This window comes from Xyrauchen texanus, chromosome 16 (genome assembly GCF_025860055.1).
Source record: "Xyrauchen texanus isolate HMW12.3.18 chromosome 16, RBS_HiC_50CHRs, whole genome shotgun sequence".
Classification (NCBI taxonomy): domain Eukaryota; kingdom Metazoa; phylum Chordata; class Actinopteri; order Cypriniformes; family Catostomidae; genus Xyrauchen; species Xyrauchen texanus.
This window is the reverse complement of record NC_068291.1, coordinates 29,830,304-29,851,221: the sequence shown is the minus strand read 5'-3', so window position 1 is coordinate 29,851,221 and position 20,918 is coordinate 29,830,304. Positions and strand designations below refer to the sequence as shown.

At 37.5% G+C, this 20,918-nt stretch overlaps 1 protein-coding gene across 1 annotated transcript in view; it reads right to left on the bottom strand.

The window, feature by feature from the left end:
* Positions 1 to 1,270: 1,270 nt before the first annotated feature.
* Positions 1,271 to 20,918, bottom strand: part of tbc1d12a (TBC1 domain family, member 12a) — a 31,926-nt gene continuing 12,278 nt past the window's right edge. The window contains exons 3-13 of the mRNA XM_052146038.1: positions 13,693 to 13,814; positions 12,005 to 12,087; positions 11,682 to 11,799; positions 11,390 to 11,496; positions 11,104 to 11,184; positions 10,352 to 10,446; positions 10,179 to 10,250; positions 6,780 to 6,908; positions 6,402 to 6,511; positions 4,919 to 5,177; positions 1,271 to 2,404 (exon numbers count right to left, since the gene is read on the bottom strand). Of these exons, the coding sequence (XP_052001998.1) occupies positions 2,327 to 2,404; positions 4,919 to 5,177; positions 6,402 to 6,511; positions 6,780 to 6,908; positions 10,179 to 10,250; positions 10,352 to 10,446; positions 11,104 to 11,184; positions 11,390 to 11,496; positions 11,682 to 11,799; positions 12,005 to 12,087; positions 13,693 to 13,814 (1,254 nt within the window). The 3' untranslated portion in view covers positions 1,271 to 2,326. The remainder of the gene's footprint in view (positions 2,405 to 4,918; positions 5,178 to 6,401; positions 6,512 to 6,779; positions 6,909 to 10,178; positions 10,251 to 10,351; positions 10,447 to 11,103; positions 11,185 to 11,389; positions 11,497 to 11,681; positions 11,800 to 12,004; positions 12,088 to 13,692; positions 13,815 to 20,918) is intronic.

Genomic DNA, 20,918 nt, shown 5'->3' with positions numbered 1-20,918 from the left:
TCGGTTCAGAAGTTATTGATTAAACCATTGGAGTCTGATGGATTACTTTTATTCTGACTTTATCTGCATTTTGGTGTGTAAAAGGCCTGATTCACTTGCATTGTATGGACCTTCAGACAGGTTTTGGGAGTATGGAATAGATGTAACAGGATTATGTATTTAAAATACAAAATATTAGTATGTTTATTCCACTAGTTACAATTTAAATAATTAATAATCAGAATACAGTTAGTTACATTCAAAACGTATTTTGATTACTGAGGAGATTACTTTGCATTTTATTGTAATTTGTTCCATATTATATTGAATCTATTCAATTGGAAAAAATCCATATAGATGATATTATTTAAATTAATCGAAATTAAATTGGCTTCATTTCAATTTGCAGGAAAGGCACAGCCCACATCCAGAAAGGGGTGTAGGGAAGCAGCAGCTCCTTTGCATTAAAAGCTACAGCAGACACTAAAACAGCCCATTTGGAACAGGGGTATTAAGGCATGGTAGAATAAACGATCTGGGCTTTCGATTCCACTGGGGCATCCAGGAAGTCCGTCATCTCTGTCTCAGACAAACCCAGCCCAAGAGCACGTTTGCCCATGACTGCGAGACCTATGCTGCGGCTGCAGCTCCTCTTGACATGCGCAGATTGAGAGTGTCTCACATGATGTGAGGAGCGAGGTGGCATTAAGAGCCCTTACGGCTCAGGCTGACGATCGGTAGATCTTCTGATAAATGGAGGCCGACAATCTCTCCGTCTGTCCGGGCAATGAAGGGGGAGCGGACGAAAAGTCTGCTCAACGGTCGGGGTGGAGGTGATTCGCCACCGATACCTCGACTGGAGGGGTGCTGGAAATCCCTAGATCACCCATCCATCATAGAGAAGCCTTTACCAGGCACTCTGTGAGAAAACGGCTTGTCCCAAAAACTTTGCATCTCCACAATGCACGCTGGGACGGCAGGAATCAATTGTTTTACCGGGGAAGCAAGAGACGACAGCCATTTACCATCATATAGGTCTCTCTGCAACCTGACCCGCCGGCCAGTCAACGGAGAGTTTGGCTGCCGCCCATCTACACATTTCAAATGTTCAAATTTTTAGCGTAGACATTTGAATCCCATTGTTTTTTCCAATGATCTACAAATGGCACTCAAAAACATGCTGTCCTCATGTTTAGCTCCTTCCAACTTATAATGCTACATAACGTTTAATTCTATATAATAAAAAAAGTGTAAATGTAAGAAAATTGAAGACAGGAAGACAAAGCAGGAGTCTAATACTGAGATTTATTTTTTCACATCTACTCAAGAGCCCTCACACCAGAAGTGTACGTTACCAACTGTTATGTAAAAAACACTGTACATCATTGAGGAAGATAAAAATGAAAAGAAGCATAATTCTTAAATTAAAATAAACAATATAGTCTTTAAATAACTAGAAAAAAAAATCTGGACCTGTTCATTCATTTGGAGTGTAGTGGAAGATGCAAGGGTTGAAAGCTGATCTCTTGTTTGCTGGCTGGTTAGTGTGTATATGGGTGTGCAAACCTTTCATTCAAAGGCATGTGGCTGATTATTTTAATAACTGAAGCAAAAAATATCTTAAAGTCTTGAGTGACTACACTGCAAAAAAAAAGTATCTAAACCTCAAAATGAGATAAATTTATGTCAGAAGCAAAATTGTATGACTGTTCTCAGAAAATACATCTGTCACAGGGTTACAGAAATATCACCATAGGTGTCGATTGCTCTATGGAAAAAAAAAAGCACAAAAAAAAAAGCAAACAGGCTGAATTCATAACACAAATGGACCATTTTGGTTTGTGCAAATGAAAGGCTACCACAGGTTTAGACTGTGTATGTGTTGCAGAGGGCCTACTGCTGGTTCACATCAGCTGGCATGGAGTATTCGTTTCATGTGGCTCTGGCCCCTGTGTATGTGTGTGTCATTCATTCCGATTAGTTTGTTTTCTTAGTACAGCATTACAAAAGTAACATTGAGAAAGTTGGCACATTATACGGTAACCTGACATTTCACCTATTCTCTCTGTCAAACTCATTCCATCACAAATGCGCACAAACACACTCGCAAGTGCAAGTGAAGAAATGGCTGCTCCACAGGGGACAGGTCCATTATGAGATTCTTCAAACAGTCCAGTCAGCACATTGTCTCTGAGCCTGAGCTTTGTCCCTCAGACGTTTTGGTCCTCCTCAAGACACTGCAGAGGCCAAAGTGCTGTGAGATGACTTCATCTTCTGTAAGTCTCAGACACGTCATCATAGAAACAATGATGTCATCACCTCTTCTGAGAGAGTTAGCTGTAAGTTGTTAGTTTCTAAAGGCAGGGCTGCTGCTGCTGATTTTGTCAGCTTCTTTGAGTCCATCTTTCATCAGAGCAGAGAAGACCTACAGGAGAGAGGGTAAGGAACCCATGTGGCATTAATTGGCAATTATTCTGATTAATTCTGAACTGAACAATCCAACTACTTCTTTTAAAGGGTCATTAAATCCCCAAACAAATACTTTGTTTTCAGTGATGTGCAATGTGTACATAACTGTTAACATCTCAATGAATGCACTCATTATATGTATTACTAATGGAAAAATGGTTAATGTTTTTTTTGTTCAGTTGTTCGGTTTAAAAACAAAACACAAAGCAACATCACAAAATGTGAAGTATATGCATACATTCTGAGATGTAATTTGTTAGAGAATAGGTGCCCACATAATTCTAATCAGAGCATTTCTCCACATTATTCACAAGAATGAACACTTCCATCCAATCACTGCGCTGCCTTATGCATGAGATCGCATTATAGCGGAGAAAGAAAAAAAAATGGACGTGACAGCAGTTCCAGCACCAGTTTAACAGCAATCACAGAACAGATCTGAGAGCAAACTTTAACCGTACCGGAGTGAGAATGATTCTTCGCTGCTCCAACCATGAAGCAGCTGTTTGTTCAAACACATATTCTATCACGTCTTCTCTGTACGTCTGATCATGGACAGGACAAGGATTACGGCTTGTTCAAAAACAGAACACGACGAAAAACAAAACTCAAAAGTCAGCTCTTTATTTGGTATCCTTTACATAGTGCAAATGTTCCCAGGCTTACAGGATATACCACCATGCTGTCAATAGATTTAACTTGTATTAAACCCAAAACTTTCCTTGTTTGAATAAATACCTATGAAGTCTCAAAGCAGGTCTGGCTTTGGTGTCAATGTCTGCTCTGGATGCTGTTCTCACTTCATTCTAAAAAGTTTAAAATAATATCCAAATCTTTGATTTGCAAACAGTTCTATCATCTTCACACTTCAAACTTTTGTCCCATGATATACAGGAAAGTGCCCCAAAACTATTTTCTTTTTGTCTCCAATCACATTTTGATGTTCAGCCAAATTTAAAGTGTGTTGTGCCTGAAAGAGTTGTTGTCCTTGACCTCCTTTATTCACAATATCAATGTCCATGGCTTTTAAGATTTTATCAAGATTTATTACATTTAAATGACTGTTCCCGGGCTGAAAATCTAAATTTTTAAATCCTGTAATATTTCCAGGTTTTCCATGACTGCAGGAACCCTCTTAATATCTGCCTATTTTAAGTGGATGTGAGAAGATTTTTTTCTTCACATTATTTTGACTTCCCATCCTGTAGTTGATGACTTTTGCAGAGTTTCTGCTTTGTCAAACATGTTAAAAACATAGTTCAGGCAATAGTTAACATGAACCAATAATAAACAATACCTTTATCACATTTATTAATCTTAGTTAAATGTAAATTTCAACAAACAAACATTCAGTTTTTTACATTTAAAGGAATATTCCAGGTTCAACACAAGTTATAATTTTGATTACCACAAAAATGTTTTGACTCATCTGTCCTTTTTAAAAAAAAAGCACAAATCGAGGTTACAGTGAGGCACTTACAATGGAAGTTAATTGGACCAATTTTTAGAGGGTTTAAAGATCGAAATGTGAAGCTTATAATTTTACAAAAGCACTTACATTAAACTTAATGTCAGATTTTATGGTGTTTAAATCATAACTTCTACAGTAATTTTAGGGTTTGTTGACAAACAAAAACCATCGTTTCCTGTAGCTGTTTGAAATGGCATGACGTTCGTTCCTCTGTTGTATACAAAGCGCACTTCCGACTTCTCACGTGAACTCGCCATTGCGCTTATGTCACTGATGCGTCAACTGCTGGAAGGAAGCAATTTTTAAAGTTAACCGTTTTAATTATAGATACATTTTTTACACAAGCCTATTGTTTTGCTTCAGAAGACATTAATTGATCAACTAGAGTCATGTGGATTACATTTATGCTGCCTAAATATGCCTTTTGTACAGTCAAACAGCCAGCAGACTTATGGCATCTGTACACTTTTATATTAAAATCTTCACTTCAGTTCTGCTGAAGAAGGAAAGTCATACACATCTGGGATGGCTTAAAGGCAAGTAAATCAGGATGATTTTAATTTTTGGGTGAACTAACCCAAATGTATCTGATTGAGCTTAACTTGTATCGAACCCTGAATATCAATTTACGTTTTAAGTTAATAATGAACACACAAACAAACAAACAATTAACTATAGTATTTTTATAACATTAACTAAGATTAAAATAAATGCAATACATTTTTTTTTTTTAAATGTTTATTGTTAGTTAATTAAGATTGCATTGCCTTATGTTAACAAATACAACCATATTGTAAAGTGTTACCCAGAAACTAATTTTACCAGATTACATCTCATCAAATCAATGAGAACAAATGAAATTAAGCCAGCTCCATCAAGCCATGATGAACTGAACTAATATTCTTACTTAATATCAAATCAAATTAAAAATGATTTAAATTAATTAATAAACATAAGTTTGTCAATTTATAAGTTTGTGTGTTTGTGCGTTTATCTCACCTGGTTCCACCGACGGTTGTTACTGACCATCTGTGTGTTTGCTATGCAGGAAAAGAGTGTGTGTGCAGGTGTGTTTTCAGGCAGTCTGGAAAGAAACTGTGCACTATGAATGAAATCCATCTGTAGTAGAACTTCCTGGTACAGCCTCAAAATTCCTAGTCCTGTCCGGAATAAGGCCTCTTCTCCATCTCGGCAAAACACATCCCAAACGCGACACGCCACATCCAAAGGTAATGACTTACTGTACAGGGTGAAGATCCTGAGAGCATGAAAGAGATTAAAGGGGTAAGAGAGAATTCTGTCTGTAAAAGTAGTACAAATCATGCTAGTAACAAGAAACACAAAAAACTCCACCACTCTAACCTGGCTTTTCTTTATAAAAGGTAAAATAAAAGAATATCCACTCATATGAAAGAAGAGAGCTTTTTATTCATGATGTCAATTTGTAGGCTAAACCGGAAGACTAAATCGCCATGGGATCCATCAGGAATTTCGAATGGGGTCTAAGAGTAGTGGTTTTCGATTTAGGAGTTAAACGTGCTGTAAGCGATATTTTCATGGAAATGTATGCAAAAAAAAAAAAAAATTAACACTCCCTGAAAGATATTAATGAAATAAGTGTGGTGAGTTATCTCACCTGTCTCTGTGATGGCTCTAGACTTGTAAACAGCACACAAAAATGTGTCCGCGGTCAATGACACTTCCTGCCTGTCAATCAATTTCTCATAGTGCCGTTGTTACAGCGAATTATTGAAGCTTAAAGCCATTTTTATGCCATGCTGTTCATAACAGTTGTCATTTGAGGGCGCTATTTGTCTGCTGTTGTTTTTGGCAACCATTTTTGGAGTGTGGGTTTTGGAAAGACTGGGCGTGGCTAATCCAACACCTCAACTTTTTAAAATTCTAGAATGGATAAAATTGCTTACAGCACCTTTAAACAAGGTTTGTGATTAACAATACTTGACTAGACTTTCCTGTTTTGTTCTATGACAGAAATTATAAACAGTCAAACCTCAAACGTGAATGTTTCAAATAAAAAGTTGCTAAATAAGGACTAGAAGGGTTGCCCGATTTATTACACAGCATTTGTCAAGCAAATAAACTCACATCCTTGTTTGCAGTGTTGGCACTATTTAATTATTTATATTCTTACTAGCCCATGTATTCACATGCCACAGACTTCCAGTAAAAAAAAAAAAAAAAAAAACATTAGAAATTATAAAGATCGAAATGGCAAATTTACTTCTGGTTTTTAGGACTACAAACTAAACAGCTCAATAAGAAAGGATTAGAGCTCTAAGAATGGAGGAAGACAGAATTGCCATTTCCAACTGATAGGGGCAATTAAGAGTTACTGCTGTAAAAAGATTACTCATGTAGACTACCCTCTCCTCTCTGATTTCAAAACAAGGAAAATAAATATTAAGAGGAGAGAGGAACAAACAGAGCAGAGCAGGAGCAGAAATGTAAAGTACAGAATTACCAGTCTATGAGGTAAAAGTCAGGTGTCAAGCTGTTGTTCTGAAAGTGCTGGAACAATTTGGGAAGATTCTCCTCAAAAAACACCTCAAACGCAGCAAAATACTTCAGCATCTTGTAAAACAAAACATCACATAAGTAGATATAAGCATGACATCTTAAAAACTTGATGAAAAGGACAACATGTAGTTTGTAAGATAAAATTAATTTTTGTCAGCAGTTTTGCAAACACTACAACCTTTGGGATTTCTTGGCTCAGTTTTTGGTTTTTTAGCTAAATAAATCACTATAAATGGGTCAACAGATGGTGGGAATTAATGCTGACTGGTGTTGTAGCAGGTCTTCCACAAATAGGTTTGATGAAGAGAGAGAGAGTGTGTACCAGGTCATGGTCCACCCTGAAGAAGGCCATCTGGCATGGTTTGTTAAGGAGGTTGGCGAAGGCAATGAAGGCATCAGCTTCCTCCAAATTCAGAATGAGAACAGCAGCAATGAAGGACATCCCCTGCACCTAAAGCACACACCACACACATCAAACTATTGGTGGGATGGGTTTTCTGATAGCCAATGCCGATACTGATTTTTAGACGACATAATGGTCCATTTCTGATGTTATGGTGATATATTACACTGGCCAAAAAAAATATTTTGACACTTAAGCCATTCTTAAAAATGTATGAATATCACAGCATTTGATTACAAAATATCAAATTAAGTGGCATTTATTTTAAATATCAATAGCACAAGTACATATTCAAGTAAAACACTTCACAAAACACTTCTGGTTGTCAAACGTAATTGGAACATGTCCATAGTTTATAATATGAACTAAACCTGTGGCTCGTGTGAATTTGAGGGCAACAGATTCATACCCACTAAATATCACCTTTGATCAGTCAAAAATTTATTACAAAATAGATGAAGGAATATGAAGTTAGTCCTGAGATTAGCAGATGCTACTTGGTTTGATATTATGTTATCTAATGCATTTAAACTGTTATATTTTTAAAAGTGATTTTATTATTTTTGGGTCCACTGTATCGAATACTCATTTAATGATTGCAAATAAGTTGTTGAACTGAAATGAACACAATGTACACAAATAGTTACTCAGAATTAAGGCTGCATGATTAATCACAATAAAAATGCATTATTAAAAGTAAAATCTGTGAATAAAGAAAAACATCTGTCAAAATTTGAAATTGCAAGAGGGCTGGGTATTGATACAAATTTCCCGATTCGATTCCAATTAATAAGCTCTTGATTTGATTAAGATTTTATATTCGAAATTGATTCATACGGGTATTTAAATTATAATGTCCGTTTTGCTTACATATGAAAATAATTCTAACTAATGCTCTTAATTACACAGGTAACTAGGTAAATTACAAAAATATTTATTTTACAAATGATATTTGACTTGTTTTTCATCATTTGTTAAATTTTAGCTTGTAAAAAATTTACAAATCTATGTATTCCATCAATGTATTTGCACATACATGTTTAATGTTTATGCATAATTTAATACTATTTACAAGAATTTACATTGATTTGTAAAACGTGATAAAAAGCGGTTAAAAATAGTTAATCTGTAAAATAAAAAATCTGTAAATAAACGCATATTAACGAGAAAGGACTTGAATGGCTCCTATACTCATCTGTGCTATTTGTGATTCGAATGATTATTATTCTTATAATTTGTTTTTATATACAAATGACTAAGGAACTGAAAAGGTATTTAAAGAGACATAATTCAATGACAAATGGGTTGCATGGATCATCTTTGAATGCACGTTTCACAAAACCAATCTTTAACTCTCAACATGCAGTTAAGGGATGATGAACTTCATTACAGACATTTTTCGTTGCCTAGCATGACTAGCATTTGGTGTCATATGCAAGTAATTTACTCATATTGAAGAGATTTGCATATAGAGCAAAAGATCGATCTTTTGATTTAAAGAATTAATATAATTTAAAAGAAGATTGTGATGCGTCGAAAAATCTATATTTTTAACCCAGATCTAAATCGCAATATTCATCTATACAAAAATGCTACAGTACATCTGCTAATTGACCAATCAGAGACAGTCATCTGATAATCTCAAACTGGCCAAATACCAGATGATTAATCTGCCTTTTCCAATATACACTGATCCGCCACAACTTTATAACCACTGACAGGTGAAGTCAATAACATTGATTATATCGTTACAATGGCACTTGTCAAAGGGTGGGATATATTAGGCAGCAAGTAAACAGTCAGTTCTTGAATTGCATGTGTTGGAAGCAGGAAAAATGGGCAAGCGTAAGGATCTGAACGACTTTGACAAGGGCCAAATTGTGATGGCTAGTCGAATGGGTCAGAGCATCTCCAGTGGTGGGGCAGTGGTTGAGGCTCAGGGTTACTGACCAGAAGGTCGGGGGTTCAAGCCCCAGCACCACCAAGATGCCACTGTTGTGTCCTTGAGCAAGGCACTTAACTCCAGGTTGCTCCAGGGGGATTGTCTTGTCGTTTTGGATAAAAGCGTCTGCCAAATGCATAAATATAAATATAAATATCTCCAAAATGGCAGGTCTTGTGGGGTGTTCACAGTGTGCAATGGTTATTACCTACCAAAAGTGGTCCAAGGAAGGACAACCGGTGACAGGGTCATTGGCGCCCAAGGCTAATTGATGCACGTGGGTTCGAAGGCTAGTCCATCTGGTCCGATCCCACAGAAGAGCTACTTGAATTAATACAAATAGCTGAAAACCTACAGTGCATCCCGGCTTGCTGTGTATAAGGCAGTCAGAGTGACCAGTCCACGTCCGAACGCACCCGTGAGTGTCGGAACTGGACCATGGAGCAAAGGAAGAAGGTGGCCTGGTCTGATGAATCAAGTTTCTTTTAGATCATGTGGTTGGCCACGTGCATGTGCGTCGTTTATCTGGGGAAGAGATGGCAGCAGAATGCACTATGGGAAGAAGGCAGGCCGGCAGAGGCTGTGTGATTCTCTGGGCAATGCTCTGCTGAGAAACTTTGGGTCCTGGCATTCATGTGGATGTTACTTTGACACATACCACCTACCTAAAGATTGTTGCAGACCACATACACTTCTTCATGGCAACGGTATTCCCTGCAGGCATTGGCCTCTATCAGCAGGATCATGCTCCCTGCAACACTGCAAAATTGTTCAGGAATGGTTTGAGGAACATGACAAAAAGTTCAAGATGTTGACTTGGCCTCAAATTCCCCAGATCTCAATCCGATTGAGCATCTATGGGATGTGCTGGACCAACAAGTCAGATCCATGTAGGCCCCACTTCGTATCTTATAGGAGAAAAAGTGTCTGCTGCTAATATCGCTGTGCCATATACCACAGAACACATTGAGAGGTCTTGTGGAGTTCATGCCTCGACGGGTCAGAGCTTTTTTGGCGGCACTAGGGGGACCTACACTATATTAGGCAGGTGGTTTTAATGTTGTGCGCTGATCTGTGTATATCTGTTTATTAACATGTCAAACTCTCATTGAAGGACACCCCAATCCAAAAACATACATCAAACCCATGTTAAAACACAAAACAATTTTGTCAAAAGACAGACACGCACACAAACACACACTTCAAACTACATTTTCCAAAGAGCCATTTGTATATGCAGCATGTCTTTGCCTTGGGCAAAAAATGTGACTATGCTTATGTGAACTGCACGACCTACTAAGTGTACCAAGAACCGTTCTAAGCTTTCACTATGACACAAACCCCTATTTTATCATATCAACCAGCTTGATACTTACATAGCCTACATCAGGTCTATAACAGGTGTATGCCCCCAACACACTGTGCAATATATCATGATATGGTCCACCCTATTAAGAGAGAGAGGCACAAATAAGTCATGATGAAAAAAAAAAAGACAAACCAACAACAGCAACGACATGAACAGCAATGCAAAGACACCTGTTCTCACCTTCTGGAATATGTAGAGAGAGGGGAAAGTTCTGGAGATATCCAGCTTGATTAAATCCAGACTAGACTCTCTGTCTGCCAGCGACACACCACAGTCTAGTCAATTAAAATCAGATAAATCATCACTCAGAGTAGTTAAGACAGTTAAGTCATTGTTTGTGTGGATGTTCATTTCTTGTGACATAATTAAGGAAGTTGTTAATGGAAACCATGATTTAGACAGCATCAACACATTGCAAACAAACTATTATTCACCCCCTTCTGACTTTCATGGATGAGATTTCAACATGAAATGACAACTGGCCTATTTACTTTCTTAAATGTATGTTTGTAGTCTTATTGTGAACGATTTATCGGTGCCTTTTATTCCAAATAAATGTTTTGTCTTTGCAATCTATCATCAAAAAGTAAAAGTAAAAACTAGTTATTCTTCTAAAACAACTGAAACAATTGGATATTTTTAACCAACAGTCAAAATGCTATTGAGACAATTTTTCAAACACTTTAATTAAGTTGAGACTCCTTTCTGGTATGGAACGCCCAAATATTTACAATCCAATCAATTCCCAATGGGTGAAATGAAGCCCTGCATTCTTTAATATCCTGATTCACTCAATATGTCACACAAAAAGTCAAATAGGTTGTGAACGGGATTTCACATTTACTTTAAGCTATTATTTGACATAGCTTTACTTACAGACAGGTAAAGAAAAAGAGAAATATGGCGCTATCAGTATGAGAAGAAAATCAAACCTTCATTTTCGCTGACAGAACTTGTCTCACTGTAGCTCCGCCATTTCTCTTTGGCTCTGGACAGGAAGATCTCATACAGTTCTAGAGCACACACACAAGCACAATTACTGTGACATAAACAACAGCTGCATCCTTGTGAACACAATATATCTGGACACAACCTGTGTTTGTGGATATCCTGCCACTGCTGCTGCCAGACAGATATTATGAAGAACCAGGGGGTCAAAAGCTCATCAGATTTGTAAGACCGTTCAACTTTAAGGAGTGGCACAGTTGCCATAATTACCTGGGGTAATGTTGAGCTCATTGCCTACAGCCAGACTCCAGACTTTACCACGTACACTGGGTGGGACGCCCTGCCACCAGAGTTCACGCACACGTCGAGTGTTATGCCTGCATCATGACACAAAATGCATTACAATATTTCAGATCCTGGGTTACTAATGACATGCAAAGTTAAACTATTAGTAATTTAGCCCAAAATGGGATAAAATGAAAGTATAATTAATTATACTCCATTTTGTATGCCAATAACTTCCAAGTAAATATTCAAAAAGGTGGATGTATGGGACACTAACATGCTTTCCCAGTTAGGCAGGACCTCAGTGTTCCAAATCACCATGGCGTTGGCAATGTTCTCTTCCTGTCGGTACCTCTCCTTCATTTGTCGTTTTTTCTTCTGTGCCTCTTTCAACTCTAGGTGAAAGAAGAGAAATTGTTCATGTGGATATGTAAAAGCTGTAATGCAACAACAATTTGTCAGAGGGGCAACTGTGTATGTGCATGCAAAGTTAAAGTAAAGGTGTGCAATGCGCATGACCAACAGATCAAGTGTCAAATGCCATTACCGTTGCAAACACATACACCATGAGTAAATGCAAAAGGACATGTTGTTACTCACCCCTTCTCTTGGCCCCTGCGACCATCTCACTGTATTCCTGCCTGTGTCTCTGAGATTCCTCTTCCGATTTTGCCGGCAGATTCCTAAAACAACACAAAGGTGGCTTTGAAATTGCATAAAAATATAATAAAAACAAATCTCAAATTATACCTTTAAAACCCAAAAATATTCACAAAGGACCTCTATGACCTTTAATTCCACAAATAGCAAACATTCACATCTGTAAATTTAACATACAAGTTGTAAATCAATTGCCAACTGGAGTTTAAGGGATAGTTCACCCAAAAACTAAAACTCTATCATAAATAATACCCTAATATTGTTTCAAAGTACTTTCTTCCTTGGAACACTAAAGGAGATGGTGACTGACAGCATCAGTCACCACTCACTTTAATTCGGAAAATGATATAACGAATGTAACTGTGATCTACGGAAGTCATACATGTTTGGAACAAAACGTTTTTTTTTTTTAAAGTTGCACTTAGTAATTGTATCCTCATTAAAAAAAGTTTAACTCCTAAAGACATAAACTATAATTTTGCAATATATGTAAGAAGTCATCTCCACTCACATTAAAATTAAGACTCCAGTTATATCAGTAACCTTATAAAAGCTGTTTTATTCTACATGGAAAGGGTCCACACATGGGAGCTGCAATGTTACAATCACATGACCAGCCGAATACTACTTACTTAATCTCAGTAACCATTCTGTTATTTGACACTTTCACTCATTTACTGAAGTTAACATTGCTGACTGTTAATACTATATTTCTACAAAACGATTGATTTTAAATGATGCTGCATCCAAGTCGCTAAGTGTCAGTTTAAGTCCAAGATGACAAAAGTTACTGAATGCACCTTTAAAAGCTTTAAAATTAATGACCGTTTCTTCAAACACACACACACCCAAATAAATAAAAAAATAAATCACAAATCTGAAATGTGTTCCGAGTATATATTATTGGAGCTATGGAATCCTTTAAAGACTGACTTAAAGACCAAAAGAGACATGGTTTATGAGCAAAGTATATATACCTCCTAAAATTGTATTTACTTAGTGGATAATGTTATTTGAACAGTATCTTCAGAGAAGGGCTGTAACCATCTTTAACATTGAGCGGGACAGGTCTTCAGGATAGTGCCTGACTGATACTGAGTTTTTCAGTAGTTGATTCTTAAATAATTACATTTGGTTCCCCCAAATCCTGAATATGTGACTATATTCTTGCTTCAGAGTATGTTTTTTGTCTGTATGTTTGCATGTGCATTCACAAAGAGGAACTACATTCCAGCTAGTTTCAATCCCAGAGAGCACAAGCTCTTGAAGATGCAAAGCAATCTCACTCAGGCATCAACGTAGCATGAAATCTGACTGGTTGTGGCCAACCCAAGAAATTACATAATAAACATGCTTCACACTAACTATTACAAAGCACATTTTTAACGATTAACCCAGGCAAAACCATAGACAAACACACAGCAACTACTGATCTGCAACATATCACAAAGGCTACAATTGCCGTTCCTTTCCTGTACAAAATAAATAAGTTTATATGCACACATTTGTTGTGACAGCTTAAGATTCGCCAGCAGTTCACAGTGAAAGAGTAAATATTTGATTCAATAGAAGGATGTATTTGAAGAAGCCGTGCATTATGGGAGCTGTAGTTTACTTGTCAGACTTACGCAGGTCTGTCTTCCAAAATGAGAGCAGTGGTGGACAAAGGCTCAAACTCCAGATTCTTCCGTCTCATTGGCTGAGGTTGAGAGGGTGGTTCTGAGGCTGGCCCTGCCCTGGACTCATACTCCTTTATAGAAAAAAAGAAAAAAGAAAGAAAACTAAGAAAAGATGAGCAACTATTAAGATATTACAACAGATCCACATCTACAATTTATACTACATGAATCTGGAGAAAATGTGACTAGAAGAATTCCAGCTTTAGATCCCCACATACAAACAGTACAAAAGTTTAGGCCTAAAGGCAAAGGCCCAAATGTTAGGCCCCAGTTATTATCAAAGCATGTGCATTTAGGCATTTATGAAACAGTGTGTGTGTGCCTCAAGCACAAGTAGGCAACAGCTGACCAGTTTTGACTCCAACATTTGTTCAATCAGAGAAAGAATGATGTTAAAATCATCATTATTATTATTAGGTTCCAAGCACTGAAAGTACGGAGACCCTATTGTTCTTCTAAGGATTATTATTATGGCCCAAGCACTGAAAGTGTGGAGGCCCTATTGTTCTTCTAAGAATTATTATTATTATTAGGGCCCAAGCACTGAAAGTGAGGAGACCCTATTGTTCTTCTAAGGATTATTATTATGGTCCAAGCACTTAAAGTGCAGAAGCCCTATTGTTCTTCTAAGGAATCATCTTAATGTTTTCAAGGTTTTCAGTACTTTTGGGGTACTTAGCATGTGTGAAACTCTTGAAAGTTTGCACACACATCAGAGTCATCAGCCATTAAGGCTAAGCAAAGATGCAGGGGGGGCTCTGTAGCATCACCTTGAAAATGGGCATGCTCGGGGGGGTTCTGTAGCACATGCCTTTTGAGCTACCGTCACCAATCTTTGAACACATATAGATCTCATCAAGCCAGACAACTTTTGCACTGACAGTCATAAGCTCTGCCCAACAGCATGTCTGCCATTTTGGATTGTTTGAAAAATGTATGCTCTGGAATTTGAAATACTCCATCAAGGTATTTCATGATACAGGTACCAAATGTGGCTGATATCATGCCAAGACATTGAGAATGCTAAATTGCGAACTGAATTTTTTATATATCGAATGGTGTTGCCATGGCGTTGCGATACAATAATGCAAAACATTTAGAAAAAGGAAGTGCGTAATATCTTCTGCGTGAATTATGTGATTTACATCAAAATTAAGCCAAATGTTTGGCCTTGCAGGCTGATTGTATTGATGTGGCAATCGTGGGTCATGGTTGTAGTGCAATCAACTGGCGGAAGTCTGGCACTTTTAACAGACTTTGAAATATCCCTCTTATGTTTACCTGAATTGCTTAAATTTTTTTTTTCAATAATGTCAAGAAAGTGCAGATTTAAAATTCTGAAGGGATTCTTGATATCTTAAAAACTTTATTAATGTAATTATTCCCATTTATGTATATTCACATGCTTTTGAGGTACTTGACATGCTTGAATTTTCACAATATTTTGCACACACATCAGAGTTGTTGGCCATTAGTGTACATTTTTTGAAAATTGCAGGCCCTGCACTTTTGAATAAGCAGGAAGTGTGGCACTTACAACAGACTTTTAAATAATCCTTTTACATTTGCCCAAATCGCTTCAAAATTGTTTTAAGTCAGAACACCACTGATTAATATTTTTGAAGTGATTCCAGATATGTTAAAGGGGTCATATAATGCCATTTTTGTACAAGTTAATATGAATCTTTAGGGTCTAAATGAAAACTTTGTAATATACTTTTATTAAAAATTCTCATTAGTATTTTAAGAAAACACTAATTTTACCTGCTCAAAAACAGCTCTGTTTTCAGCACGCCGTTTCAGTGCATATGACTTTAAATGATAATGAGCTTTGGTCACCCCGCCCTTCTTAGCAAAACCAGCTTTATACTGACCCTCGTTTATAAAGCAGTCTGGTGAAAAATGATTCAGCAGCAAACATGAACGCATTGGCGTTGCTCGTGAGGAATATTCCCATCGTAAACAAAACTCAGCCACTGCGTCTTCAGCGGTTCAGATTTAGGAACATCAAAATGACTGCTGTGTTCATTATTACACCGAAGAACAAACACCACAATCGGCTAGGCGCCATTCTGCTCCAGTGTATCAACAATGATGACGGACTATGATTGACAGCTACGCTCACGGCGAGCGGTAGTCTGTGTTGAAACACTGCTGTCAATCAACAATCCTGGGAGGGTTGTCCGACCGTGTGACGTCACACGGTCGAACGGCTCGATTTGAGGCAGGGGAAAATATATAAGGAGATTAAAACAAAAACACTGGATGGATTTTTATCATAATAGGATGGTTGTGTACAGGCACATGACCCCTTTAAATAGTTTTGCCATGGCAACACATTAAATATTATTATTTTCTTTGTATATTCTGGCACTTGTCTTGCTTAACCATTGTATTCTCTTTATGTTTTACTTTTACTCAATTTTGACCCCACACACTAACAGTGTGATTGTACCAAAATGCAGATTTTTTTTCTCTCACAAATATTATAACACTTTCAATTATTTAAAAACTCTAAATATGTGCTGATTTTTTTTTGTCTATTATTCATTTGCATATAAAATAAGAAATGTATGTAAAAAAAAATATGTGAACATATATATATATTACTCAAGTATATATATGAAGATTATGCCATGTGTTAGGGGCAGATTGCTGCCATCTCCTGATAAGAAAAAAACCTTAAGTAAAATTAAGTGAAATAACAATATATAACTAGCAGGAGGCTGCAGAGGACCATTCATATGTCTGGCCATGGCAAACTAATTTGTATAATAATATATATATATATATATATATATATATATATATATATATATATATATATATATATATATATATATATATATATATTCTCCCCAATCTGGAATGCCCAATTCCCAATGCACTCTAAATAATTGTGGTGGCGTAGTGAATCACCTCAATCTGAGTGGTGGAGGACGAATCTCAGTTGCCTCTGCGTCTGAGAACGTCAATCTGCACATCTTATCATGTGGCTCGCTGAGCACGTTACCACGGAGACATAGCATGTGTGGAGGATTCACGCTATTCGCTGCAGCATCCACGCACATCTCACCACATGCCCCACCAAGAGCAAGAACCACATTATGTCGACCATGAGGAGGTTACCCCATGTGACTCTACCCTCCCTAGCAACCGGGCAAATTGATTGCTTAGGAGACCTGGCTGGACTCACTCAGTGCGCCCTGGATTCGATCTTGCGACTCCATGGGTGGTAGTCAGTGTCTTTACAGTGTATCTTATTTGACCTCTTTCCTAATTAATGCATTTGGAAGTATATTTAGTTGTATATTTATATGTTTTAATAACGTTTTAATAATATATTCAGCATATATAGTTCTAGCCAAGCCGAACAACTTTCATAATTATAGTTATTAGCTCCGCCCAATAGTAAGTCAGTCATTTTGGATTTTCTGAAAATCGCAGAAAATCCTCCAAGGGGATTCATGTGACTGGCACCAAATTTAAGCAACATAATGCCAAGATATTGTAGATATAAAGCTGAGTTTATATAGTTCTCATCAAGCCGGACAAATTTCTTAATTATAGTTATTAGCTCCGCCCAACAGTAAGTCAGCCATTTTGGATTTTCTGAAAATCTCAAGCTCTGAACTTTTAAATACTCATCCGAGGGGATTTGTGATGGTCACAACATTTAGACAACATGCTGAGACACTGAAGATGCTAAATTGCGAACAGATTTTAAATATATCGAACGGCATTGCCATGGTGAGGCATTCAATTAATGGGGAAAATTGTAAACAGGAAGTGTCTCATAGCTTCAGTGTGCAATGTGTGATTTAGATCAAAATTTAGATTTAGTCTTGGGGGCTAATCACATTTATGTGGCTATTATGGGTCACGGTTATAGTGCCACCAACTGGCAGCAGGAAGTATGGCACTTTTAACAGACTTTAAAATAGTCCTCCTACATTTGTAAATTTATAATGTAAATTTGTAAAGGGATATCTGATATGGATATCTTCCATGGAAACACATTAATTTTTATTATTCCATTGTTCCTATATTTGGGTGATTGAGGCACTTGGCATACTTATAATTTCACAAAATTTTGTACATGTGGTCGGCCATTAGGCCTGGGCAGAATTTGGGGTGCGGGGGCAGGGGGTCTCTGTTACAGTTGAAGTCTGAATATTACATACACTTCGGTTGAAGTCATTAAAACTTTTTTTTAACAACTCCACAAATTTCATACAGGCAAACTATAGTTTTGGCAAGTTGTTTAGGACATCTACTTTGTGTATGACACAAATCATTTTTTTCAACAATTGTTTACTTTTAATTGACTATATCACAATTCCAGTGGGTCAGAAGTTTACATGCACTAAGTTAACTGTGCCTTTGAGCAGCTTGGAAATGCCAGAGAATTATGTCAAACCTATAGGCAATTAGCCAATCAGTTTCTGATAGGCTAATTGCCGTCAATTGGAGGTGTACCTGTGGATGTATTTTAAAGCCAACCTTCAAGCCTCTTTGCTTGACATCAAGGGAAAATCAAAAGAAATCAGCAAAGACCTAAAAAAACATTGTGGACCTCCAGGACCTTAAGGTACCACGTTCATCTGTACAAACAATAGTATGCAAGTATAAACACGATGGGACCACACAGCCATCATACCGCTCAGGAAGGAGGCACATTCTGACTCCTAGAGAGAAGCATAGTTTGGTGCAAAAAGTGCAAATCAATCCCAGAACAACAGCAAAGGACCTTGTGAAGATGGAGGAAACAAGTAGACAATTATCTATATCCACAGTAAAACGAGTGCTATATAGACATAACCTGAAAGGCTGCTCACCAAGGAAGAAGCCACTGCTCCAAAACTACCATAAAAAGCAGACTACAGTTTGCAAGTGCATGTGGGGACAAAGATGGAGACATTTTTTGGAGAAATGTCTTCTGGTCTGATAAAATAAAATTTTTACTGTTTGGCCATAATGACCATTGCTATGTTTGGAGGAAAATATGGTACACAAAATAAGGTGTGTTTACACATCTAACTTCAACTGTAGGCATTTAAGAGGGGCTCTGTAGCACCCCTATTTTCACCTACAGTCACCAAAAATGGAACATATTTAGTTCTCATCAAGCTGAACAACTTTCATATATATAGTCAATAGCTCCACTCAATGGGAAATCAGCCATTTTGGATGTTCTGAAAATAGCAAGTTCTGAACTTTTATATACTCCTCCTAGGGGATTCATTTGACTGGCACCAAATTTAGGCAACGTTATGTCAAGATATTTAAGATGCTAAATTGCGAGCAGCCTTTTTAATATATTGAATAGTGTTGCCATGGCGAGGCATTGAATGAATAACAAAATTGGGAAACAAGAAGTGTCTCATATCTTTTGTGTGCATTGTGTAATTTAGATACAAATTGAGCTGTATGTTTGGTAATGGGGGCTGATCAGATGGATGTAGCTATTGTGGGTCACGGTCATAGTGCCACCACCTGGCAGCAGCATCCAAATGTGCATATTTGTTAAAGGATTATTTGATCAACTTTTAGAAGAACATTAGCCAATATTTGGCCTCACAAGTCAAAAAACGTTTAAGAAATACTTCACCCAAAATTTACTAACACTGATGAGCCAAAACATGATGACCACCTGCCTAATATATTGTTGGTTCTCCGCAGGTCGCCAAAACAGCACCGACTCACCAAAGCATGGACTACACCAGACCTCTGAAGATGTCCTGTGGAATCTGGCACCAAGACCTTATCAGCAGATCCTTCAAGTCCTGTTAGTTGCGAGGTGGAGCCGACTTGTGCCTCACAAGACCTTCTGTTGGTTCAGACAGCCTTTGTTGCCCTCGCGCATCCATGAGCCTTGGGAGCCCAACATCCTCTCGCCGGTTTGTAGTTTGTCCATCCTCGGACCACTGTCAGTAGGTACTTACCACTGCTGACCGGGCACACACCACAAGGCTTGCTGTTTCAGAGATGCTCTGACCCAGTCGTCTGGCCATAACAATTTGGCGCTTGTCAAATTTGCTCAGGTCTTTACTCCTGCCCATTTCTCCTGCATTCAACACATTGACTAAGAGAACTGATTGTTTGCTTACCATCTAATCTACCCAGACCTTGACATGTGGCCTTGTTAGGAGATGATCAAAGTTGTTCACTTCACCTGTGAGTGGTCATAATGTTTTAACTCAACAATGTATATTGCAAGATACTTTCTGTAACCACGATTTTAGCTTTTATTGTTTTTTTATATATATAAAAAAGGACAAGTCTAAATAATTTTTGTGGAAAACATTATACAAGAGGCTGTCGACTTAACTTGAGGCTTAACTTGTACTAAACCTAGAATACTGCATTAAGGAGAGGAGGAATCAATGGAGGTTTGACCAAAATCCAAGGTCAGTTTTTACACTTGTTTGCATTTTAAGGTAAGACACAAGCCTCAGTGTGTGTGTGTGTGTGTGTTTGGTGGTCTTTTTCACAGGAATACAGAAGAACACCTGTGGCATACATGGGGTGAATCTCAGAATGAGCAGCAAACCAGAAATTGAGAGCTAAAAACAAGAGGCTCAGTCATCACCCCTTTATTGAAGGGGAAGAGTAAAGACAGCTGCAACCCACGCCTACCCCACACACACTTGTCTCTCCAGGCTGATACACAAATTGATGCACGGTTTCCAGCAATCTCAATCGCTCTTTATTTCCCTCTCTCTCACGCTTTTGGTTTCTAATTAATTTTGTCAGTAATTCTTGAGTTACATTTCCTTAAAGGAAGATTTCACCCAAAAAATACAATTCTTTCATCATTTACTCAATCTCATGTTGTTCCAAACCCATATGACTTTAGTTTCTTTTGTAGAACACAAAAATAGATTTTAAGCAGAATGTTAGCCTCAGATACCATTCATTTTATTGTATGAAAAAAAAACCTGCACTAAAAGTGAACGATGACTGCAGAGGCTAACATTTTGCCTAACATCTCCTTTTGTGTTCCACAGAAGGGATACAATCATCCTGGTTTGGAATTACATTAGGGTGAAAAAATGAAGACAGAATTTTAATTCCTATTATGAACTATTCCTTTAAAGCAGTGTACCACTAATACTACACATTTTGGATGTATCCTTTATCCAACACAACTGATTCCACTGATTAGCTTGAAC